Raw genomic sequence first — 27,263 nt, forward strand, 5'->3', positions numbered from 1 at the left:
CAAGATAAGCACACAGCGAGTTACCAGCATAGACACACAAGCTACATGAATTTGGGCAAGTTATCTGAGTTTTCTTTGTTTCTCTTTCCTGATCCATAAAGGGGAGTGGGTGGGCAGGACGTGGTATTTATTTGTATGGAGCTGGGAGGTTAGGAAGAATGGATATATATGTTTAGAAAAGTGGAAGGCACACATTTAACAATAAATTTACTAGTTATTATTATTATTCCAACTATCGCCATCATTGTTATTATTTTGGGTTGAGACAGGGTCTTATGTAGCCCAGGCTGGCCTCGAACTTTCTGTCTTTAGTTCTGAGTACTAGACCTATAAGGTGTACAGTGCTACACTCGGTCTGTGTGGTGCTGGCCAAACTTAGGGTTTCATGTATATTAGGCAAACACCCAACCAAATGAGCTCTCTCCCCATGCCTACTGCCGTTATTTTAATTGTTAGAACTACCATTGACTATTTGTCTCCAGGCTTAGACACATCAGTGAATGGAAGAACAGAAAGGGGATGTCTTGGAGGGCTAGCTTGCTTTTATATTAATTTAGATTTGTTTTTTTTTTTCTTTTCTCCTCTACCCATGGATCAGCAGTGTGCTCCAAGGAGAAAGTAAGTCAATAGTCTGTAGAAAAATTGAAGTTTAGGCCGAGGAAGAATGTAGGGTGAGTGGGATTGTCCATCTTTAAGCTTTCCTTTTAGAGCGTAAGCAATGGGTTTCACTAGCTTGTTACCATGTAGATTATAGTGAAGGTTTCAGAATTTCATAATGAAACCCAAAACCTCAGTGACTCCCACTGAATCTGTTCTTCTCAGCGGTGCTGATCATCATGGTTCCACCATTGGATTGATTTTCAACAGTACCAAAGCAGAAAAACTTCTTAGAAGGGATTCTGATATGTTGGTCATCTACCGAAAAAGCTTACATGAAATGGTTAGGAACTAGATGCTCTGCAGACCAGAGAGATGGTTCATCAGTTAAGAGCACTGGCTGCTCTTCCAGAGGATCTGGGTTCAAACCCTGTCACCCCCTTGTAACTTCAACCTCAGAGGACCTGATGCCTTTTTCTGGTCTCTGTGTATACCAGGCAAAATGTCCATACATACGAATAAACAAACAAACCAACAAATAAATAAATATTGGCTGACTGACCTTAGGATGTGCTCTCTCTCATTCCCAGTGTGTATACAAGCATTTCATGAAAGACAAACCTGGCTGAAACCGGCAGCTGCCAGCTCCTGCCTAACAACAGAACCACCCACAGTTCAATTAGAGACACAGCCCTGGCTTCAATTACTTGAGGTCACTGGACACAAAACATCTCTGGACCCAAATGATTCAACAGAATGATGAGCATTAAACTGCAATAATGGCCATGAAAAACAAAACGAAATAAAACAAAAAACTAACGAAGTGGAATCTGTTTAAATGAACATTTAACATTCAGCAGCCAGATTTAGCCTGAAGAGTTAAACACCTCAGAGGCAAGCCTTGCCTTCAAAACATGCTTGCTGCGTTACAGCTGGCCAGCAAAGACAGCATCCGCTTAGCAGGGTGAAGGCAGGCGTGCACTGAGACACCCAGCTGTCCAAGTGACAGATAGAGACATATTTCCACTCTGTGGGGAGGACAAAAGATGTTCCTGTGGGTGCAAACAGACTACAAACCGGCCCACAGCGACACTCTGAAGCACAGAGAAGCAAGCTAGCAGAGACCCAGCTGAAGGACAGTGCAGTCCTGTGGCTGTGTCCTCCTTCGTTTATGCCCACTGCTCCTGTGTCTGGAGCGATCAGAAAGGAGACAGTGATTTGATAACGGCTGCACAAGCTCCAGGAGGAAGAGATAAGGGCCTGTGATCTGTGAGGAGGAGGCGGAGCTACTGTTTGTCTTTTTCGTTCCTTTTCTTTCTTTCTTTTTCTTCTTTTTTTGGTTTTTCGAGACAGGGTTTCTCTGTGTAGCTTTGCACCTTTCCTGGGACTCACTTGGTAGCCCAGGCTGGCCTCGAACTCACAGAGATCCGCCTGGCTCTGCCTCCCGAGTGCTGGGATTAAAGGCGTGCGCCACCACCGCCCGGCTCGTTCCTTTTCTTTTTCCTTTTCAGATGGCGAAGACAGACTGAGGAAGATGTACCTAGTGAACCACCACCCATGAAGGCAGGCTTTATATAATGTGTCTCTGGAGACACACAGCTAGAATGCCTCAGAACCAAATGTCAAGTGTGCGTTTGCGTGATTACAGTGTCAGGCTCTTCCCGTCTCCTCACACCATCTTCATGTTGATGCTTTAATATGGGTTTTCACTAATTCACGCTATTCACTGACTCGTCTGCTTTTTGAGCATAGCAAGTCTTAACAGCTGTTACCCACTAGCTTCCCGGCACCACGAGAGGCTACTCATTTAACACCAACTGTAGCGGAGATAAGCTGAGTGGGAGTAAAATGATGGTCCGTTACCATAGACTTTCCCCTTTATTTTACTTATAACCCAGCAGGAATATAGCCTTTAGAAATCCACCTTTGGGGACTGCCATATCTAATAAGACTCCCCTGGGCTAAATATTGAAAGATATGGTGCATTCTGCATGTCATTTGCTACTTTAACATATTATATAGCCCTCTCTCATAACTTTTTGTTAATTTAGGATTTTAGTTCAAATACTCGGCATGATTTTCAATACAAATTTTTGTAGTGGGTAGCCATTCTAGTTTTGATCTGGAAGTTCCAACCCCCATTGAGGCTTCGGTAACTGTCACGCATACGAGGCGGGGCCAAGACCCGAGATCTGGATGTGCCTCTTAACCACTCATCAACCCAGCTACCTAAAAATCCTGAAGACCTGAGTTCTGGATGTGCCACCTTCTCTCAGTTCCTGTACCCTGGACGCTAGAGGTAGACCAAGCAGAGTTCTCCAGAGAACACCACTGGACTGTGCTACACCTTTCCCAGACCCTGAAACCTACCTATCCCTTCACTTGTAAGTTACCCCACTAATAAACCTCCCTTTTAACTATGCGGAGTGGCCTTAATAATTTCACCAATAAATTTTAGAGTTTTAAAAATTACAACCTAAGCAGGGACTCTGTTACTTATTATTCTAGAGGTGTTCTTTTGATGGTCTGGGAGGAGGACTTTGTGTATCTCTTGTATATTAATATGTCGTATGACAGATTTTGATACCAGCTGTCAGCCGTCCCTCTGTGACTAATGGCTAACAATACTGAGGTAATAGTTGAGATTAGAAAACTACTGACAGACCCAAGCAGCTGGTTTATCCAAGGAGCAAGGCTCAGATGTGGGAATGTGTACCTGGCCATCCGTGCCGATGGTGCCTCCACAGTCTGCCAGGAGCTCCGACATGTCATAGTAGCTGACGAACTCCCATAGGCAGGCTTCCAGATTCAAGTTTCGGTAGAACCGTAAGGTACTGGAGCCCCTGACCGGCACACTGTACTGGTAAGGATAGGTCTCTCCAATGACCTCTGGGTTCTTCGTGGCATTAGTCAGGAAGCCATGGTGGGTCTTCACTTCGTCGTAGTCCAGCAGGTTGGAGCATTTGTGGTTCCCAACTCTGGTGCCATCAGGGCTGAGGGTCAGCTCAAAGTTGGACAGCTCTCTCGTGGAGATGATGGGCAGCATCCCTGCAAGAAAGCACAGGGAGGCACCGTCTGCTCTCACTTGCATTTTTATTTCAATTCTAAAGAATGCTTTTGAAGTTGACAGACTTTCAAAACTGGATAGAAAGAGTTGAAAGCAGCAGACGGACTTGAAAGTCAGTTTGCAAACTGAAGACGAAGGAAGTGAAATAAACCAGGTTACAGGTACTCCCAACTCCCAAGGTTTTACTTTACCAGGCTATCTACCCTCTATGTGTCCAGAGTCTTGCTTTACCCAGGGTACTTACCATCTATATGTGGCATCGTGACGGTGAGCTTGATGAGGTTTGCGAAGTCTGGGTCCTCGGGACCAGTGTAGCGCAGTTTAGCTGAGAAGGGTTCCGCCCCCACGACCCCAGGCACATGGGGCTGACAGAGACCTTGAAGAAAATGAGCACATTTATGCTAAAAGATGACAGCATGCAAATAATGTTTTAATGTAGGTGCTGTTGCTTTTCTGCATTTGAATATTCCCTGTGATCTAACACCTGACTGAGAATGCGTATCATAAGGAAGCAGAAGAATGTGTGAGAGGTGACCATAGCATGCAGTCCAGGGGTGTCTCAACAGTTCTTGGTCAGACTGACTTAATATATGATGACCATTTATGCGAGAAACATATTCACAAAATTATTATATAATGTGAACAGATAAAATGAAAATGGTTGAAATACATTACAAAGTATACTTAAATGAAATGAATCTGAATGTTACCATAGAACAATATGATGAATCATAAAATATGTATTATATATTAGCTATAATAAATATTACTTATTGGTGAATAAAACTCAAAGTGAGTGTGTGTTTTAACAGTGCTGGAACTGATCCCAGAGCTTTACTGCATTAAAGTCCTAAATATACTTTAAGAAAAAAGGATTTTGTGTGTGTGTGTGTGTGTGTGTGTGTGTGTGTGTGTGTGTGAGAGAGAGAGAGAGAGAGAGAGAGAGAGAGAGAGAGAGAGAGAGAGAGCGAGCCTATAGAGGTCAGAACCATCATATTCCCTGGAGCCTGATCTACAGGTGGGAACCACCTGACATGGGTGTTTGGAACTGAACTTGGGTCCTTTCGTACATGCTCTTAACTACTCATCAACCCAGCTACCTAAAAATATTCTTTAATCTGAGAAATTTTAAATAGAAATGCGCATGTACATTTTAAAAAGCCCATTTAGTTTAGGAATAGGAGTCTAAGTCAGAGGTGGAATACTCGTCTGCCATGTGTAAGACCCTGGCTTCCATTCTCAGCACTGCCGACAGCAAACCCAAGGGGCTGGAGAGACAGCTCAGGGATCATGAGCACTGGCCGCTCTTGTGGAGGACCTGGGTTCAACTCCCAGAACCCACACAGTGGCTCACAGCCATCTGTAAGTCTAATCCCAGGGCATCTGATGTTCACTTTTGACCTGAGTGAGCACCGCATACACACGGTAGATACACATTTACACATAGATACATACAAGCATACACACATACACTTAAAATAAAAAAAAATAACACTTAAAAAAAAAATCCAACCCACCAAATCCAAACCAAACCACCAACAAAAAACACACTTAACCATCTTTACTCAGAGGGAAGATTACTTTCTATAAAGTGGGTTTCCTGTTTGTGTTGTGTCTGGCCATATTCTATTATGCACTTCCAACCATGTGTCCCAGGCTCCAGCTTCAGCCCCAGCCTCCCTTTGGTGATGAGGTAAGACTATGTACACACGGCTCTCCACCTACACCAGCCTTCGCCTGTGTCCCCAGCAGATCCCCATGCATGCACCAGCCAGCTGGGCTCTTTACCTGGTATAGTAACCCCTCCTTGTCCAGACCAAACCCTTCCTCCGTATTTCTTCACAAGTTCCCCCATATTGGGCCTTGTCACTCCTAAAGAGTTCATGTTCCTTCATGCTTCTTAGAGTCACTTCTCACCTTTTCAAGATGCATCTCAGCAGCTCCTCTCCGTGGGACCAGACTCAGATTACCTGTGCCTCTACTCTGTCTATGGACTCCCGGAGGACGGGAGCCCTCCTTTATCATCATTACGAGTACAAGGCTCTTTACCTAGCACACCCCAGGTGTTCATGAAAGGTGCAGAATAACTGTTTTCTAATGAAGACTGTTGCAAACATGGATATTCGTCTTTAAGTAGAGTTCTGTGGCACACAGGGGTATTTGGAGGAATTTATACACAGAGATGAGGTGTTTGCAATACTGCAGTGTTTCAGTGAACTTCCCAGGGAAACATCTCTCACCTTCCTCTCTGTCGATGGTGACGATGGGGCTCATCAGTTCCAGGCCTTCATTCCCATCGGCGTTGACTGCACGAGCCGCACACTGTACCCGGGAACCAGGCTGAAAGTATATGGAGTCTAACGTGATCGTTTTGGATGATGTGAAAAAGGTGTCGAAGTCCACCTCTCTCAAAGGGCTGGTCACACCATCCGGGCCAGCAGGAGCGCTGATCAGCCACCGGTATCGGGTCAAAGTGTCATTGATGTTCTCGCTGGCACAAATAGAGCCCGTTTTGTCGTAGTCTGGATATTTGGGGTTGCAAGCCTATGGGATAAGCAAGTAAAACAGGGCTGTGTTAGGACCACAGTAGAGAGTAATGTGGACTTGGACTTAATGCTTCTCAAGCTCCTTCAGTCCTGATGCTTCCGCTGCCCTCCACGCTGCGTTTGGTCATGCAACTTCTGGCTTCTTATTCTGAGCTGCCATCCTTTCTCTGACCTTTCAACTTTTGATAGCTCACTGGACATGACCACACTCAGAAGTGTCAACCACGTCATCATCTCTGGAATCCCCAGAGTCATTCTTACTCTTTCTCTCATGCTTCTGTCCCCTCTCCCTCTGCCCTACAAAAGGTACTGGAGTCTACCTCTCTCGTGAGGCTGGTCACACCATCAGGGCCACCAGGAGTGCCAACCAGACATCCATGGAGAGCCCAATCCTTCTCTTTCCTTCTTCACATTCAGCAGGCAGGTGACCCTGAACACTCTGCTTGGTAACACTCCTTAACTCGATCCCTTCTTCACCATTCACACGGCTCCTTCCCATCTAACTCAAGTCCTCCCTTTCCGACTCTACACCCCTACCCCGCTAACATTCCAACAGGACCTTCTACTCACGCAGCTCTTCTGCATGAGAACGCATCCTGCTACCCAACAAACGAATTCCAAATTGCCTAATGTGGCATTTAGAACCCCTTATAAATGAACACTAGATTATCCACACATTGTTAAACCAACGAACGCTCATTGTGTGCCTGTTGTATGTGGAGTGTTTCATTAGGGCTGCTGTGACCTACAAATATACGTCATAGCTTTTGTTCACGGGGAACTTAAGATTCAATTACAAGAAGGCAAGCGAAACCTGTAATGAACCCCTTCCATTCTCCTTGGCAACCACCCTCTCCAGAATGATCTCCCCTTACCTGAATCTAAAACTGTCAAAAGTCTACCTGATCCTCCACACTAGACCTTCAGCTCTAGCTCTTACACTCTGCCTCATATCAGAGCTACAGCTCCTTATTTTTTTCCACTTGTGCTTATTTTTTTTAATCCCTTCTGTGCAGAGTTCATGCTTTACTGGTTTTCCTGACAGTGACGGATTCTTAAACCACACACTGTGTCCTCAGTTAATAGGCTTTTGTTTTGTTTGTTTGTGTTTTGGGAGGAGGAGAAGGGGAGCTCCATTTAATTATTGTTATTTTCTGCTTTTCACAGCTCAAAGCTTAAACCTTAAATTTCCCAAGACAATACTGAAGTTTATAATTATTTTAAATCATTATCTTCTGAGGTAAGAGGGTTAAGAGCATTTGCTGTTCTTACAGAGGACCCGAGTTTGGTCCCCAGCACCTACATGGCAGCTCACCACCATCTGTAACCCCAGTTCCAGAAGATCTGACACTCTCTTCTGCCCTTAGCACCAGGCGCTCATGTGGGGCACATACAAGCCTGCAGGCCAACACTCATACACGAGAAACAAAAAATGAACAGATCTTTAAAAAGTCAGTTATCTTCACATTTCCCCTAAATTGATCTACTTCCTCCTCACCGTAATGCAGACAACAGGATAGCCAGACACAGGCCCAGCCTCCTCCTTGGCTTTGGAAGTGTCATCATATATCAGCAAGGACACAATGTGAGGGACAGAGGGAAAGGTGACATCCGCCATGCTGTTGACTTCCTCTATATATACAATGGCCTTGGTTGCCTGGGAGGAAAGGAGAGTGATTGTTGATTATCAAATATTCAGGGCCCTGGAACTTCTCTCATTCAGAACAATGACTGGAAAAATCCCTGGAATCTCTGTGAGGAAGTTGTCCTGCCCAGACCCCATGCAGAGTGACAGCCCCCACACAGCTTATTTCATGTGATCCTGGTACCTTGCTCATCTTGAATGTTTACAGGGGAGGGACTTGAGCCTTGGGTGGCTCATCCAAAGGCTTGCCACTAGCCCATTTGATACTTGGGTCCTAAGGTTTTCTCTTCAGTTGTGATGATAGTAGATCAATCAGTTGTGGGTTTGTGACATTGAGGTAACATCAACAACAACAAAATCCATTAGTTGACAGTGGAAGAAAAAACTGACAGACACCTTGAGAGAAACGAGACTCTCAAGGTCATGGGATTGTGTGGGCTGTGGTGATGTGGAGAGGCCAGGGAGAAGCTAAGCTTTAGATGGACAAAGGCTTGGACTGCCTGGGACTAGGGGAGAGAGAAGATGAGCATGAGACAGAAGGAGACTCTGGATGCTGTCTAGTCAAGGAGGAAAGTCACCTCTGTCCATGTCTCTGGCTGATGACTGATAGGACAGTCCTCAAGTATTGACCTGACACTTTCAATAGTGCCATATGCAATGGACACATCCCAAGTTGAAAAAGCTATGAATCAAGAGTGTGTTTAATCTTTCTAACCCTGTGAACATCATGGATCAGAAACACAGCACTGTAGGATTGCAGCTCGTGGTTGTGGAACAAAGATAAAAGTAAATTCAAACTATGTTTTGTTTTTTTTTTTAAATTTTACAATACAATTCAGTTCTACATATCAGCCACGGATTCCCTTGTTCTCCCCCCTCCCGCCCTCTCCCCTTCCCCCAGCCCACCACCCATTCCCACCTCCTCCAGGGCAAAGCCTCCCCGAGGACTGAGATCAACCTGGTAGACTCAGTCCAGGCAGGTCCAGTACCCTCCTCCCAGACTGAGCCTAGCGACCCTGCATAAGCCCCAGGTTTCAAACAGCTAACTCATGCAATGAGCACTGGACCTAGTCCCACTGCCTGGATGCCTCCCAAACAGATCAAGCCAATCAACTGTCTCACTCATTCAGAGGGCCTGATCCAGTTGGGGGCCCCTCAGCCATTGGTTCATAGTTCATGTGTTTCCATTCGTTTGGCTATTTGTCCCTGTGCTTTATCCAACTTTGGTTTCAACAATTCTCGCTCATATAAACCCTCCTCTTTCTCACTAATTAGACTCCCGGAGCTCCACTCGGGGCCTAGCCATGGATCTCAGCATCCAGATCCTTCAGTCGTTGGATGGGGTTTCTAGCATGACAATTAGGGTGTTTGGCCATCCCATCACCAGAGTAGGTCAGTTTGGGCTCTCTCTCGACCATTGCCAGCAGTCTATTGTGGGGGTATCTTTGTGGATTTCTGTGGGCCTCTCTAGCACTTTGCTTCTTCCTATTCTCATGTGGTCTTCATTTACCATGGTCTCCTATTCCTTGTTCTCCCTCTCTGTTCTTGATCCAGCTGGGATCTCCCGCTCTCCCAAGCTCTCTTTCCCTTGACCCTCGCCCTTCATTACCCCCACTCGTGTCCAGGCTGTTCATGTAGATCTCATCCATTTCTCCATCATTGGGCAATCCCCAAATTATGTTTTTGCACATAATTTTACAGCAATGTAAAGTCAAAGAAATGTAAGTTGAATCACAGTCAAACCAAAGACATTTCTATATTTTTAAGCGTCTCTAACACTGAAAGTAATTTTTCAGACTCTTTGTTCCTTTACTCAAAAGAATGTTACATGATATTCCATTAAAAACAGGGAAAGATTCACAAAAAATTCTACACACAGATCTTGAGTTATAAATATGACTTAAGAAGGATAACAATGTGGCTGGAGAGATGGCCGAGAAGGTTAGGCACTTGCTGCTAAGCCCAGCATCCTTAGCTTGATCTCCAGAATTTAGATTGTGGAAGGAGAAAACTGATTCCTAGGCTGCCTCTGACCTCCAGGTGTGTGCACATAACCCACACCGTGAATACAATATATATATTTTTTAACTTTATATATATATATATAAAGTTAAAAAATTCTGAAAGGACAGCAATGTCATACAATTACCATTTTTACTGAATAATAAAAATACTTAAGAAAACACATTCTTCCATTTGATTTCTCATTGACAGAGAATGAAACAATAAAAGCAGTATGGCACACTTACACATAGTGTTGCTTTAATTGACCTTTTCCTATGAGTGGCATGTCATTTAAATTTTTTTCCACTGTCAAAAACAAATTCCATGGAGATTACATCTATCTTGAAGAAAATATGGTAGGTGGTATGACATAGAAAACACATATTATGACTATAAAATTTTACACATGAAGCTCTCAACATCAAATTCTAACCAAATTAGGAGGAACTAGTGGGCCCCTGGAGGGCCAGGAAAGTGATGGGTGGGTAAAGATGTCTGCTTCAATTAGTGTTCAATAAATGTCCCATCTTTGTGGCAGTCAATTCCAATGTCAGTCATGACGTGGGAAGGCTAAGAGGGCTGATGTGGGGCCTGAGGACTACAACTTTGAGTTCCCACTAACACAATTTTCCAAAGACAGAGCGAAATGCCCATGTTCTGAGCTAATCAGAACAGAAATTAATTTGGGTGATTGAAAGGGACCATGCATATCCCCTTTCATGTATGACATCATCATCATCATCATCATTATTTTTTTTTTTTCGAGGCTGGGTTTCTCTGTGCAGTTTTGGTGCCTTTCCTGGAACTCACTCTGTAGATCAGGCTGGACTTGAACTCACAGGCCTGGCTCTCCCTCCCAAGTGCTGGGATTAAAGGCGTGCGCCACCACCGCCCAGCCATCATTATTTTTTAAAAAGATCGACTTATTTTTATATTATGTGTTATGAGTGTTTGCCTCCATGTATGCATGTGTACTGTGTGTGTGTGTGTGTGTGTGTGTGTGTGTGTGTGTAGTGCCCAGAGACCAGAAAAGGTCTGGGATCCCCTGGAAATACAGTTACAGATGGTTGTAAGACACTGTGTGTTGGTGCTGGGAACTGCACCCAGGTCCTCCCCAAGAGCAGCAGGTGCTTTTTACTGCTGAGCCATGTCTCTAGTCCTCAGTCTTCTTCAGTGTGACGTCTCACATGCATTTATTCTAAGAAAAGGTTGGCTGTGGACTTACAAACACATCGTCTCGCTTACCTGTGTCTCTGCCACCATATTTTCATCTGGCTTCAGGTGAACAGTGAAGGACTCCCTCATCTCTCTTACCCCATCGAAGATGACTTCAATTTCAACGATGTGCTGGGTTTCCCCTTCCTTAAACTCGATTTCTACAAATACAAAGTCACTGATTTAGTCTTTTGCATATGAACCTGAGATCTTCTTGGACTGTGGTATATAACAAGGACATTTTACATTGTGGTTCAGTACATAGGTGTGGTTACTTAAAGGGAATCAAACTGCTAATTTATTGGTACTATTTGTACTATACTGTAGTGTGTGTGTGTGTGTGTGTGTGTGTGTGTGTGTGTGTGTGTGTGTGATGTGTACCTGTGCACATGTGGAGGCCAGGGAAGGATACAAAGTGACTTATTCTATCACTTTTTACCTTATTCCCTTGAGACAGAGTCTCTCACTAGACCTAGACACTTTGGCTGGTGTCCAACAAGCCCCGTCGATCTTCCCATCCAGGAGGGTTCCAGGCTTGGGGAGCCAGGAGAGGGGCTGGGATTTGAACTGAGATCTCATGATTGAATAGTAAGCCCTCTTCCTGCTGAGGCATCTCCCCTGTCTCCACTCTGATATTTTCTACTATTCTATTCTTCTCTATTCTATCCAAAGGAAAATTCTAATCATGACTTACTAAATTGATCTGTTGACCTACAGTTTGGAAACTGCTGAGTGATGAGACAGTGAATAGTTTTTATATCGGGCTATTGAAAACTCCCCTTTCAGCCCACAGATTTCCTAAGCCAATGAAACCCAGTGACTATAAACAGGACCGTGGATAGGAATGATTGAATGTTAGTAGGTTTAGGAAGATACATATGAGGCTGGATTGGAATTGTTTTAAGTGCATTACTGAATTATATTTCAAAGGCACTTATCTTTGCTGTTTCTAGAAACGTAAATGGCAATGTTTTCTCCCTCACCTGTCCCACTCAGCAAGGACTGCTTTGCTGTCGTGAGCATGCAATCCAACCACGAGGGCACTTTGCTATCAGTTATTTTTAAAAACTTAAAGCATTACCATGATGGGTTTCATTGAAGCCTGAGTAGCAGGCCTAACTACAGAAGGTGGAGGAGCTGGTTTGTAGGTGTTCTTCAGCTTCCAGTGGGAAAATAGGAAGGAAGACAGACACCATCATTCCAATTAGCAGAGACAGCGCTATTTCCTGCTGCCGTACTTGCTCTCACTCAGTTATCAATTCTTCACGGCAGGAAACACATTTCTGATGTACTTCCCACTCACTTTTGTACTTCAAAATTTTTATTACCAATTACAAAGAAAAAAATTTAAAAAATCAGCTACTAATCAATGCAATTAAAATTTTCATTCCAATTCTGGATATAATTCCCCTCCCCAACCATCATTTAGCCTTAGTATGCTTTTTGAGTTCAACAGTCTTGGATTTTGTAGCCCCCATGAGAAACACAGGACGATGAGAACAGCTAATTATTTATAGCCTACCAATTGGTTCTTACATTTTTAAAAGCAAATTTTGGTGTGTATGTCTGCTGTATGCAATGCAATGCTATTTGATAAAATAAATTGGTTTGGTCTGTCTGGTGTGACTGTTAAAAATTACTTTTTTAACACTAAAAAAAATATTGGAGAATTTCATAGGAAAACACGAATACTTGAGTTGTTTTGCATCTTTCTTCAAGGTAACTGTCAACTAAAAATGCCTGTGGGCTCTTCTCCACTATGGAACTTTAGGTTGGCTAACAGTCCAGCTTCTCCGTTTTCCCTGGTTTCATCCCCTCCTGTCCCCAGACTTCACTCTGTAAGCATTCAAGTTTTTACAGCCATCTCCCCCTCTGAGTTATACAGAGCAAATGTCTAAGACGTTTAAAAATAATTTATTGTAAACATCTCAATGGTTGCTTCTTGCTGTGCACTTTCCTGATGAGATTTAGTCTCTCCTCACATTTGCCTACTCTGTCATTTCATCTCACAGAACAGGAAGGAGTTCAATTTTTATGACAATGCTTTTCCTAGTTGATTGATCTCGACCCCAATTTAGATTATAAAATGAATAATTAAAACATGTTTTAGAAAAAAATCAATCAAGTTTTATTATAAACAGTAAGTCAGTGCTCAGCGATTACTTGACACCCACGTGGATTTAACGCTGTTTAACTTTATTCGGCTCTGTTTGTTAGCTCACTACATAGTTATAATTTTGCTCTGGTCACTAAAAGAATAACCTTATTTCTAAGATAAACAATTTCTGTTAAAAGGTCATACAGTGATATTTAGACAGTTTTTCTTTCATGTAAAATCTGTTCATTCCAGGAAGACTGACTTGAGATTTTGTAATTTGATAGAAAATTCTGCTTTATTTTCATGGCTTTTGAATTACACATGACGTGCTTCCAAGTCTGGGAATAACACTGACTGTTCATGCGAGGGAAGTTAAGCTCCATTTAGAAGGTATTATGTTTCTATTACCTATGAATTTTGTTGCTGATTTGATAACACCCACCAGTCACTTTTAATATTTTGTTAGTAAGTCAGAAAATCAAGGTGAAGGCCCAGAATGTGTGATGAAAGAACTAATGGCCGATGAGGGGAAGAGGCAGAAAAGCAGGAACATTCGTTGGTAAGCATAATTTATGTTTATGATTATGCTGTTAGCAAATAATGGAGAGAGAGGAGAGAGAGAGAGAGAGAGAGAGAGAGAGAGGAGCATCTATTTATTTTACTAGCTCCTGAAAGTAAACGATGGAATGGTGCCCAAACTTGCACATGGAAGAATAATAGGCGTCCAGAGAGGCTCCTACACCCCACAGGGCTGCTGTAGTTGGTATTCCATTATCTTCCCACTCTTCCCTGTTAGCATAAAGTTTCTAACTTTAATGTTTGCATGAAGCTGTTCAGCATGGTCAGCACACACTTTCCCATTCACAGCACACAAATGCTATAACATCTGACCACTGGATGGAGGTAAAGCTCACAGTCAGTGGACTCAAAGCACACAGAAATTCTCAAAATTTCCCTCAGAGAAAATTCTGGGGATTCTGCTCTTTGTACTTCTAAGGGTAGTTTAAAAGTTCATTTGTATTCACTTTCCCCCTTTTCTCAGAGTCCCAGCTCCAGCAGTGCAGCACAATCCAGCTGGTGACAGACCCTGGAAGACCCATACCTTCTGACATGGGGTGGTAATCCTCTCCGGAGGTGGCCGAGCCGTCTTTGGTGTGGACTCTCACAATGGAAACCTTTGAAGTGTCTCCTTGGCGGACCACTGGAATTTTGACGACCACGGACTCTCCTGGATTGCTGGGCTCAGTAACACTAAATTTGGTTTCTCCAAATTTGATAACAGCTTCTAAGAGTGCACAAAACACAGGCAAATTAAGTTGCTGGCAAAAGATGGTGGGGGTGGACAGTTTTCACCCTATTTCTTTCCCCATGGGGGACTTTTATTATTGTTGTACTCTTGGCTTCTCTCTGTTGCCTCAATATTAGTGTGAGTGCAGAAGGAGAAGCTGTTAAGTGTAGCCTAGATCCTTCCTGGGAAACGGTGAGCCCACAGAAGGCATGTCCTGGGATTGTCTTTTGTCCCATAGATCTTACAAGAGCAGGCCATTGAGAAGGGGCGTGGAAGGGGGAACCACTGGCCCAGGACTGGATAGACATAAAGACATAGGTAGGGGAGAGGGCAGGTTTGAAGACTTGTGCTTCAGTATGCAGGCATGAGCCATAGCCTCCCCAATGAGCTTTGTCAGTTTTGAAATTCTAGAGCGCTGGCATTGAACTCCGGGTCATGTACATGTTAGGTAAGTACGTGACCATTGAACTATATCCAAAGCTTTTTGGTTTATCAGTTTTCCTTATGTGTGCAGCGTGTGCATGTTGGGGTTTGAACTTGATGCTGGTTGTCTTCCTCCATAACAGCCCACTTTATTTTCTGAGGCAGAGTCTTTCCCTGAACCTAGAGCTTGCCAATTTGGCTAGTCTAGCTAGCCAGCTTGGCCCAGTGATCCTCCCTCAGCCTCCTGAATGAAGTAGGGGATTGTTAGCAGGCTTCCACACCTGCCCAGCTTTTATGTGGGTGCTGGGGACCTACACTCTCATCCTCATACTTGTCTGGCAAGTGCTGTATCTACTGAGCATCCTATCGCCCCGCCTCCTAAATGTATCAGTTTTAGGGCTCTGTTTTGTTTCTCACTTGTTTTCTTATGTCTCTGTTGTTTGCAGATCCTATTGAGAAAGAGGGGGTACTTTTCTGAGCCACCTAGGAACTCGGGGGTGGGGGTGGGGGGATGGTGGGGGAAGACTTCAGTTCCAGATTCACTGGTTCGCAAAGGCAGTGACTCTTACTGTCAGCATCGTCCTGGATCTTTATCAGAGTTTCATTTTGTTCGCCCACTGCGGCCCCGAAGGCAGAGCTGCTCTGTGGGGTACCAAGTACCAGCCGCAGCTCCTCCACGTCCTCATAAATATCGTCATCCATCAGCTCAAGGACACAGGGCTTCTCGGTCTCACCTGGAGCAAAACACAGTGACAGGCTCTAGAAGGATTCACCAACAACTAGCACAAAGCAGAAGAGCAGGGTGTTGCTCCCCCACAACCCTCCACCCCCCACCCCATCTGCCCCGCTCTGCCAGTGCAAAGGCTGCTCTTTGGAATAAGCCTGGAATAAGTGTTTGCTGAATGCATGACTCTTTGTACACAGGCCCATACTTTCATAAAGATGTCTGTAATTTCTCTCTTCACAGTCCAGCCTGCATCTTAGAAAGCAAAGGAGAAAAGGAAATGCCAGTTTTGTGCGAGAGTTTCTAGAACTGTGGTTGGGAAGTGAGTCAACAGACCACTGCTGATGGCCCTGGTTAATCTGACTCCCCTGGTTTTTTCATGTTACTAACTTTTGTCTTGTTGAACAAATCATTGACCCAAAACAATTGAATTCTTGCCTCTAAGAACTGGGACCAATATTATAGACCCTACTTTCTCCAATCTCATTAAAAGTTCTTTAGAACATATTAATGTCTATTTGATGTACAAGCCTATGGTTACTCAAATATTACCAAACAAGCCTTACTGTTGCCACTTAAGTTGTTATCAATACTCCATCAATATGAGCACAACTTCTGCTTCTTTTCGATAGAATATATTCCACAAAATTAAACTATTAGGTTAAAATAGTGGAATATCTGAAGGCACTGATATACATTAGAAGTGTGAGATACAGGGCTGGAGAGATGGCTCAGTGGTTAAGAGCACTGACTGCTCTTCCAGGTGACCTGGGTTCCCAGCACCAACATGGCAGCTCACAACTGTCTATCATTCCAGTTCTAGGGGACCCAATAGCCATGGCATGCACATACAATAAAAATAAATACACTTTAAAAACCCATAAAAGTGTGAGATATATTTTGCCTAATAACATTTCAACATTAACTTCAATTTCTAGCCTTGTGAAATTTGCATATTTGGTAGGTTCTTGATTGCTAAGTTCTGAACTAACAATAAAATACGCCGTTAGGAATCAAAAGGTTAATGAAGGGACCCCAAGATGTCTGTTGCAATGCATATGCCTTGTCACTTAGTACACCTAAACTCATGGTGCAAGCTTGTTGGAAAATTGGGAAATTTGATTTCACTGTATTTTCCTGACTACCGATTTCTCAATCCACATGTGGTATTCTTAAATTACGTATAGAAACTTCAAGGGCTTAAGGCACTGTCTCCATAACCTTGATGACCCGAGTTTAATCCTCCAGATCCACAAGGTGGGAGGGAGTGAAATCCCAACTCCTAAAACTTGTCTTCTGACTTCATGTCAGCTATGGCATGCACTCCCCCCCCCCATGCACATACACACAAAATCAATAAATACAGTAAGAGATTCAAATCATTTTCAAGCTCACACATACCGGGGAGGAATGTGATAACGGAGACATCAGTATTTGGGCGTTCTTCGAAGTCCATCATCACCTGCGCGGACCCCTGCCTCGTGTAGCATCTCACAGAGGACCTGTGCTGAACGTCACCGCTCCTGTAGATCATTGCCACGACACGGGCATCGTGTTCGCTGCAAGTGTACACTCTCTCTTTGAATTGCATTTTAGGCACTGGGAAAAAAAAACAAACAGACTCATGGGTCAAAATGAGTAGACATGTCCTTACGGGAAAATGACATTTCAGGCGCTGCAGTTTGATGTTGATAATAAGACAGAAACACGAGAAAAGTGTCTCCAGAAACACGAGAAAAGTGTCTTGGTCTCTACTCAGTTCCTGGCCAACATTTTGACTTTGAGAAAATCACTGTGAAAGTTTTCCTCTCCTTGTCCTTGTCATTTTTATCGGCCTCTTTTGTGAAGTAAGCACGTGCAGTGAACGCTTAAGAAGTAGGCAAAACCAGAGACCTTCAGATATTTGTATCAAAACTGCTGTGTGGTCACACGCTTTCAAATTTTCTTGATGTGAAGAACTTTAAACATTGTGCACATAATTACTGAAGGGACTCTAGCCAGCCAAGGCCTGGCAAACAGGACTCTGGCACGACACCCCCCCCCCCCTTCCTTGATAAAAAACACTAGATTGCATTCCTAAAGCTAGCTGTCAAGGTCTATTCCCTTATGTGGCCACTTCCTCCTACAGAGGCTGACTACCAATATTTAATCTAAGTATTGAAGTCCAGTAACCCAAAGCCCCCTTTGGCTCACCTAGTTAACACGTCTAATTAAAATTAAACACCTCATCCAAACACAGGGGTTCCCCTTTACCTTTATGAACTGCCATTTGCCTATGGGCCACATCTGTCCTCTCTATCCAGAGGCAGCCCTTTGACCCTCTGGGACAAATAGCCCTGCTCCTTTCCCCTTGTCCTCCCTCATTCTCTATCTCCTGTCTTTGTCCCTTATCCCTGCCTTCTGTCCCTCTGGGGCAAATCAATCTCCTTTGTGCTGAGAGCTTGATCATAGGGTTCTGAACCAATATTTTCCTTTCAATGACTAGTACATTTTATGCAGGAATGGTAGGGAAAGCTGATAGATGTGTGCATGTGTTGGTTTTAGGTGACATCTAAGCCAGGTCAGTCATACACAGGTCTCATTGATAGCAGGTTCCTTTCTTCCAAGAACCACTGGAATCATCACGGTAGGAAAGATCCCAGGTTTCTGGAGTGAGTGATGATGGTCAGAGAGGCTTGCTGTGAAATCTTTTGTATTGCAATTTCTTCCAGGACAAATGTCTACCTTGGATGGAAGAGTGATATTAAAAGGGTGATGGAGCAACAGGGTGTCTGGGAAGGGGAGAAACACTCCACCCTGCAGAGAAGCTTCTTAAGTTCAGGGAATAGACAAAGACTCCAGGAAGTCCCTGAAACTGACCAGATTCACTAGCTCCCCCTCCCCTTCGCAATCATATATAAGCAGTCGAGATGGCTGAAAGACACTGTCAGATAAGCTGAGCTGCCTGGAAGAGGCAGAGACTAGCCCTACTGTCTAGAAGAGACAGCCTCCAATTCGCTGAGCTGCCTGCATGCTGTGCAGTGTATTCCAGGTGTCCCTCATTTGTGAACTGTCGCCAGTGCTGGGGTGGGCTTTGGTGATGCAGCTGTCTTTGAGTCATGTCTGTTCCTTTAAGAACCCCAAAAGAACTTACAGGTCCAACCACTTGGACTCTGGGGCTATCCTTTGGTAGACTTTGGTCTTTTTAGGAGTAGTGTCATACAACAACAGTGTATTTGACATTTGACTAGAGAAATCTGAGGTGTGGCCGGGTGACAGAAATTGTATAGTGTTACGTGGGAAAAGACCGTGGATACTCAGCTCCATGCATGTGGTGAGGAAATTTTTGAATCATTCAACACCAATGATAATATCACATTGTCCTTTAAAGTAGAAGAAGATTAGTGATTTTCTTTAAAGACTGTCTAATTCCATCAAAATGAGCAGGAGGAGAAAAGATGTGGGGTATTTGTATAGGGTGAACGGTGTCTTCCATGCCAAAGTCTACCATGTTGAACTCATATCCTGAGTACCTTGCTAGTAGTAGTAGACAGGTAGTCAAATTAAAGGTCATTAGGACTGATGCTGGCCAAATATGCCAGGTGTTCTCATGTCAAGAGAGACCAGGTCATACAGATGTCTGAAGAGGGAAGATAATGTGGAGAGGCATAGGGACAAGATGGCCACCAACAAGTCAGTGAGAGAGGTCTGTGACATCTCTCCCTTGTGGCCTAAGATGGAACCACCCCGCTGACTTTCATTTAGGCGGCACCCTAAGAGTTCCGGGGGCTGCTGTCAAGCTGCTGTTGTTCAAGCCACCTGGTCTGTGGCCCTTTACGATGTCAGGCCTAGCAAACGCATGCAGTTGTATACAGCTTATCACCCTACCTAACATTTATATACATTCAATCTTAGCATTGTAAAACTGAAAGTCACTCACAGTCGGAGGCCGAGTCATTTATGGACACCGTGGCCTTGCTGGGCTCGCCAAGGGCAGCGTTCACCGCCATGCGCAGTACCAATTCAAACTTTTCAATTCCCTCCAGCACGGGTCTTCCCAGGTCATCCAGAATGACAACACGGACAGTCTGCATGTTGACGCCAGGCGCAAAATCTAAATTGCGGCTGATTCCCACATAATCTGTTCCAGCTAAAATCATAAGGAATGGATTATGTACATGGGGACTAAATTTAAAAAAAACAATTATACAGACGAAGTTATAGTTAATGTTTTATACTACAACATATGTACAAAATACTACAGAGAAATACATTTAATTAATAGATGGAAAAAATTGGATCTACATGGTTATTGACGTAGTGAATCTAAGGTGGAGTTCTAAACATTGTCTCCAATGGCTGGATTTGAATTACATATTTTAGCATTCCATTTGATCTCTTTTCCCATCTTCGTTAAAGTCCTTTGATAATCAGTTCTACAACAATCAGCATATCAATCAAATACATGGTAACATTGCATATACAATGGATATATTTAAATTTTGTTCATATCAATTAAATATCTATCTTATTTCTGTTTCTGGGTGACTATTTTACTAGGGTATATGGTGGCCTTTTGGTTAGAACTCCACACATTTCAATGCTAAGTTCCTCTGCCACCACGCTCACTCTAGGCAATGAAAGCAAACTTCAACTCCAAAGACATATTTGATATTTGATTTCGTATTTTTTCAGATCACGTCATACATACATAGTGTTGATACCTCTATTTACACATTAAAGTAGTTAAAAATACAAGTGTCTTTTAATTTTCAGCCACTGTGTCCAAGAAGACTTGGGAGTGGGAACAGTAGTTCTGTATGCTTTGTTTCTCTCTTTTCTTAATAGTCTTTCAATTCTAACTCTCATTTTATACCTATTTTATCTCTGGATATGCAATTGTGAGTGTATCTGTCTCTGACTGATTAAAAGAAAATTTCTATCTCTTATGGTTGCAGGTGTAACTCAGTGGAAGAGTATGTACTGGGCACTTGCAAAGTTGTGAGTTCAATCTTTAGCATTCAAACCCAAAACAAATGCACGCGCACACGCACGCACACGCATACACGTTTCCTTATGTTTCTTTTGTATTTTAGTTTTCTTTATCCTTATTTTTCTTTATGTATATATTCAACCCTCATTTGAATTTCGTTTTTAAAAGTGAATAATTTGCCTGGTGTAGTGGTGCCACACCTTTAATCCCAGCACTAGGAAAACAGAGACAGGTGGATCTCCATGAGTTTGAGGCCAGTATGGTCTACATAGCAAGTTCCAGGACAGCCAGGGCTGCATAGAAAGACTCTGCCCTTAAGACAGGCAGATCTTTGTGAGTTCAAGGCCAGCCTGCTCCATGTAGAAAGTTCAAGATTAGCCAAGTCTAGATAGCAAACTCCAAGCCAGCCAGGGCTGCACAGTAAAACTCTGTGTGAAACTTAAAAAATAAAAATGAAACAAAGGAAGAAAGAAAAAAGGCAAAAGAACCATTTGGCTAAACATATATTAACAGACAGTTGCAGTCTGCAAGGTGCAGAGCTGGTTCACTATATGGGTGACTTTTAAAATGGAGCAGCTCCTGCCTGCTGCTCTGCAGGATGACTGATGGCGAGTAGCATGTATGATGAGATCTGTGTGTATTTGTTCATGTCACACACTAGTCACATAGGATGGAGGGGGTATATGAGAGAAATGGTCTTGTCGGTCAGCTGAAAAAAGGAAAGGAGATTTTAAGCCCCGTGTTTGCCCTAAAGTTCGTCATCAGTCTTTTAGAGCTTGGGGTAAGAAACAACACTGTGCTGGCTGGGACAATTTATATGACGATGTGTAGAGGGATGCCCGCTGAATCTCAAGTATTTACAGGCTCACTTGGTTAAAATGAGGAGGTAGCCAGTGAGGCGGTACACCTGGGAGAGACTTCAGTGTCTTCAGATTCTGTGAGGGTGGCTGGTATGACTGCTCCCCTGGGTGTGTCCCAACAGCCAATCGTGTCAGATTTGCTGAGTAGAGAACCAAGCCATGCAAATGTGGACATCGCAATGTAGCCTTTGAACCGTACGTTACGACCTCTTAGACTCTGGTTCATCTTCTCAAAATCTCTTTCTTTACAATGGTAAAGTTTAAATTCACATACTCTCTAATAGTAATTTCAGGAGAAAGTAGTCCATTAAGAATGTTTCAGTCGCCGGGCGGTGGTGGCGCACGCCTGTAATCCCAGCGCTCGGGAGGCAGAGGCAGGTGGATCTCTGTGAGTTCGAAGGCCAGCCTGGTCTACAGAGCAAGATCCAGGACAGGCACCAAAAACTACACAGAGAAACCCTGTCTCAAAAAAACAAACAACAACAACAACAAAAGACTGTTTTAGTTAGGTGAAGTGTTTGGGGGATGGAAGCCGCAGGAAAACACAAAAGGTTGATGTCGCAGAGCGCTCACCGTCTGCAGAGGGTGGTTCTGTTTTCCGGGACCTCACGGTGACGCTCGAAGGCCTGGAGAGGTCAGTACCCGTCCTCCATATCTGCACCTCCACGTAGCCGGCACTCTCTTCCACCGAGTACTGGACATCCCCAAAGTAGAAGACGGGCTCTGTTCACAAGGATATAGAAAACACTGCTGTTACCTCTCTCTCTACACCAGCTACCCCTGAGATGACATCCAAAGTCGGCTTCCCTGTATTGGCGCCATCTCGTTTCTGTTGAATGAGCTGATATCTCATCTTAAGGCACACGACTTGGCTTGCTTTTCACTTACATAAATACCTTTATTGTTATGTTTTGGGGTGCTGGGGATTGAACCCAGGGCCTCAGGCATGACAAGAAAGCACTGTACCACTGAGATACAACCATAAACCCATATGTAGGTGATAGATGGCTGCTAGGCACCCTTAAAAGCTTAGCTGGAAAAATACAATCAAATGAAACCCAGTACATAACACATTTGTTTGTTTTTGTTTTGTTTTGTTTTTCTGAGACAAGGTTTTTCTTTGTAGCCTTGGTTTATCCTAGAGCTCACTCTATAGTCCAGACTAGCCTCAGACTCATGGAGATTCTCCTGCCTCTGCCTTCCCAGTGCTCTTTGGTGTTTTTTTTTTTTTTTTTTTTTTTTTTTTTAAGGTTTTTTTGTTTGTTTTTTAAGTTTTGCCTGAGCATTCATTTTATCATTCCTCACTAAACTACTGTGGGTCAGAGAGATGGCATCTGCCTTATACTATCTTCTGGTCCATTGAATTTGGATTTAACTCTCGATGTCTGAGTCTATTTTTAACTATCAGAATTAGACCCTACAAAAAAGATTAGGATTAAAACGTGAGTCCCTATGACTTTAGAACGACCAGGCCTGGGTGCCAGTTATTTGTAGGGCTTTTGTATCCTCTATACAAACTGAGGTTTCACTAACTAAATCATCTCATGCTAAGAGGTTAGCATCTGTCCTCAGGAATGTGAATGATGCTGCTTGGGTTCTATAGTCCCTGCCTCCAGAGCATAGTTTTCTCCTGTGTTGGTGATGAATTTCAATGGATGCGGAGGTCATCTCCTATCTGATTCTTTATGATTAACCCATGACTCTTGATATAGCTGCCAGAAGTCTGAAGGACAGTAGATGTCTAGGGAAAACTGAAATGAATTATGAATTAATTATCTTATTAACAAAGGTAAAATAATCAAGAGAGCATGTGTGAAACAGTCTTATTTGTCGTTAGTTTTACAAGATTCAAAAGGAGCTTATCTAAAACCACGCAGCTCACACCAAGACGTTTAGTATCATTAAAGGGGCACTGTTCTGTTTCCTAGAACGAGATTGAACTCCCCAAATGCACAAAGTGTCGTGAATCCTCAGAAAGCCACAGGGCGTGGCTGGGTGTGAGTGTGGTGGTGAGAGAGCTCAGTGAGAGAGCACTTGCCTAGTGTGTGCACAATCCTGGATCCCATCCCCGGCACATGTAATAAAACAAAGCCGCAGGAAAAGCCCAAGGCAAGCTTCCTTCAATCCTCTATTTGCAAATTAATTACCTTTACTCGAAGACATAATACAAACGCTTGCTTCTTTTCTTCCTCCAACATGTAAGCATATTTAAAAGCATTTAGCTCCCCTGGCCTTAGATAATATGAAATCAGTCTTGGAAATGTTTGCCTATTTTGGTTTGGAGGTGATAAATCTGCCTACAGCGTAGTTCACCTCCCTGCTATCCTTTCAACTTGGACATGCCGGCGAGTGTACAGATGGAGTTGTTATCTTATAACCCCAGGCAAGCAGACCTGACTGACAAACCAATACATTCCTTACATTTTCCACATCTGAGGAGGGGCAAAGGTGAAAGCAGAGAAGCCAGAAAATGATTATTCTAAGCAGACAGCTGAGCCAGGTACAGCAGCTTCTCTTCAAAAGGCTTTCAGGATTACCATGGAGGCTTGGTCACGTGCCTCCCACAAGTGCTCTCTCTAAGTCTCTCAACATTTCTGGTATCTCAAGAATTAGGTTTCAAAGCAAAAGCTGTATTAATGCAGTGGTGTTACCTCTCATCTTCCTAGTCCTCACAGATGCATATTAGAAATGGCACTGAATAAAATCATGTGAGTGCAGCCATAAAACACCATGGGCGCAGCATGCAGGGGTGGTGTAGGGGGTGGGGGAGAGGGGATGAGGATGGGTAGAACTGTGTTTGCATGTGCACTCACACACATCCTGTTAACCACAGAGCAGATCCTTCACCTTAGAGCTTAGCATACAGTTCACAGATGAAAACAGAGAGAGAGAGAGAGAGAGGGGAGGGGGGGGGGGCTGCAGACAGCAGCAGCATACAGCCAATCACATGGGACGTCGCGCCTTCAGTCAGAAGTAGGAGGGACCTAGAGACAGGCTTTCATTATGAATTCTCCCATTTTAGTACAGTAGCGAGTAGGAATTTGGGAAGGTAACAGATGAATTCTCTAAAATGAAGCTTTCGGTGGTCAGCAGACTCAGGTTAGTTGTCTGAGTTCCATCTGCTGCAGGCGGCAGGAAGACGGGTCAGATAATCAGCTGTCATGATTAAAGTTAAAATCTGAGGTGATTTCAACACAATAGTTTCTACAGCATGAAAACAACAGCAGTTTAAAAACATAGCTCCACAGTGTATCTAACAAGTTGCTTGTTTAACAAATCAAAAGAAATAGAGTAGGTCTTTTCAGTATAGATGAAAGAAAACTAAGATGATGGTAGTTGTATTTAAATTTCTCATTTTTCCTCATAAACTCTAAAATTTGAATGGACTTATAAATGTTATAAACTATTGGGTCAAAATCTTATTATATAAAGAAGTTACAGATGTCACAGGAAGCTACAGACATTACACAGAACATACTAAGATGGTCCTGGAACTTTTAAAAATTTTATGTGTAAGCGTGTTTTGCCTGCAGGTACTTCTGTCTGTGAACCACTTGTGTGCCTAGTGCATGGGGAGGCCAGAAGAGGGTACTGGGTTCCCTAGAACTGGAGTAACAGACTGTTGTGAGCTGCCATGTGGGTGCTGGGAACTGAACCTAGGTCTTCCGGAAAAGCAGCCAGTGCTCTTAACCACTGAGCATCTCTCTAGCCTTGTGCTTGGGACATTTTAAAGGATACTGCAGGATCAAAAGGAGGGAATGGATAAATGGGTGAAGTCTACCAGAAGGCAAAGAACCTATGCAAAATCCAGGACAGCAGTTCTGTCTGTGCTAACAAATAGTTTTTTGTAAGGCCGACTTGTGCCGAGTGTGGTGGTTTGAATAAAAATGGCCCCCGCAGGCTCATATATTTGAATGCTTGGTCATTAGGGAGTGGCACTACTTGAGAAGGATAAGGAGGTGTGGCCTTGTTGGAAGAAGCATGTCACTGTGGGCCAGCTTTGAGGTTTCAGAAGTTCAAGCCAGGCCCAGTGTCTTTGTCTTCCTGCTGTCTGCAGATCCAGATGTAGAACTCTCAGCTCCTTCTCCAGCACCATGTCTGCCAGCACACTGCCATGCTTCCTTTCGTGATGGCAATGGACCAAACCTTTGAAACTGTAAGCCAGACCAATTAAATGCTTTCTTTTATAAGAGTTGTTGTGGCCAGGGTGTCTCCTCACAGCATTTGAACACTGACTTAAGACACTGAGCCTATTTGTTAAGTTTTCCTTCTTTTCTTTCTTCCCTCCCTCTCTCCCTCCCTTCCTTCCTTTCTTTTTCCTTAAGCACTTGGTTTTTTAAAAATAATACTAACTGAAGACCTTTGCAAATCTGTCATAGACTGATTCAGGTTACAATCTAGAGCCCAGTAGAAAAAGCTCACTCATTTCCCGAATCTGGCTCCTAACTATGCACCGCACCTTGAATGGCAGTAATGCTCACAGACAATGTAGAACAGTCAGCAGCTGTGACCATTAACCAGAAGAAGAAAACCATGCTCCCTGCAGCCTCCACCAAGGTCACACTGAAAACCTTCCTCAGCACTTCATCCTTCTCAGACGACAGTTCAGAGGACATGTTTAGCCTCTCTGCACAGGACAGGTAAGTCACATCCAAAGCAAGGGCAAACCTCCCTGCCAGGGAGGGTTTCAGATGGCGCAGTGAGAATGTGTGAAATTCCCAAAGGAAGCCAGGATCTCTCTCCATTCTTCGTGGTGCCCTTTAAACTCAAGGGCAGGGGCGAAGGCGCTCATGCTAGGAGACTTATTCTAGCTCATTTAGCAGGAGTCAGACTTGCGAGGCTCTGGACACTTGCCCTTCACCTCTGCTAATGTGGAAGCGAGGGGAAAGGCACGGCCACACAGGTCACACACCTGCAACACAGACTAAGGTAATAATTCAAGTTCTGTTCCCAGGGGGCCAGAGAGTGAGCCCTTCATTATTTATTTATTTATTCGGTGTCTGGATTGGTGTTTACGATTTCATTGTGTCTCCTGAGATGAAAGAAGGAGGTGCCGGCAGTAATTGCTGTCTGGAGCCAAGTCTTATTGACGCATGCGTGCACATGGGGCTCTCAGTGGGTAAGCTCCGTAGCGCTGACATGTTTGCTTGAAACGGAATGGGATAGAAGTCTGTAGGCTGTCTTTGGGCAAAGCCTCAATGCTGTCTTTGGGTTTAGTGTTGGAAATAATACAAGGGGATTGACTCTCACCTATAAATCTGTTTGGAGGTTTCATCGCTGCCCTGGTTTGCTTTCTATGGCTGTAATAAATAAGCACCATGACCAGAAGGGACATGGAGAGGAAAGGGTTTAGTTGGCTTACAAGGACCTGCTTGTAGTTTGACCTTGGAGGGAAGTCAGGGCAAGAACTCATGCAGGAGAAGAGGCAGCAACCATAGGTAGAGGAAGACAACTTTCTGGCTTGCTTCCCCTAGCTTGCTCAGCTACTTTTCTTATAGATCCCAGACCTATCTGCCCAGGATGGGACTGCTGGACCCTCCCATGTCACTCAGCAATCGTGGGAAGGTCCCACAGACAAAGCCATGGGTCAGCTTGATGGAGGCAGCTCCTCAACTGAGATTTCCTCCTCCAGGATATGTCTAGGTTTGTGTAAATTTGACAAGAACTAACCAGCACTAACTAACAGGCCCTTATGGCTTACTGAGTACTCACAACCCACATCCTGCAGGCATGTCAAGGTCATTTTTTCCCTCAGGGTGGAGAGGGTTAGTTCAACCCCTATATCCTTTACTTTTTTTTTTGTTGTGATAAAATACTCACGAAG

General features: G+C 43.8%; 1 protein-coding gene across 1 annotated transcript in view; it reads right to left on the reverse strand.

Moving 5' to 3' along the window:
- Positions 1-27,263, reverse strand: part of Frem2 (FRAS1 related extracellular matrix 2) — a 143,055-nt gene that overhangs the window by 17,359 nt on the left and 98,433 nt on the right. Inside the window, 10 exon segments of the mRNA XM_028873355.2 lie at positions 3,314-3,645; positions 3,909-4,040; positions 5,905-6,208; positions 7,709-7,867; positions 11,105-11,235; positions 14,275-14,457; positions 15,453-15,617; positions 17,009-17,206; positions 19,527-19,736; positions 22,013-22,162. Of these exon segments, the coding sequence (XP_028729188.1) occupies positions 3,314-3,645; positions 3,909-4,040; positions 5,905-6,208; positions 7,709-7,867; positions 11,105-11,235; positions 14,275-14,457; positions 15,453-15,617; positions 17,009-17,206; positions 19,527-19,736; positions 22,013-22,162 (1,964 nt within the window).

Source organism: Peromyscus leucopus, chromosome 6 (assembly GCF_004664715.2).
Source record: "Peromyscus leucopus breed LL Stock chromosome 6, UCI_PerLeu_2.1, whole genome shotgun sequence".
In the NCBI taxonomy this organism is placed as follows: domain Eukaryota; kingdom Metazoa; phylum Chordata; class Mammalia; order Rodentia; family Cricetidae; genus Peromyscus; species Peromyscus leucopus.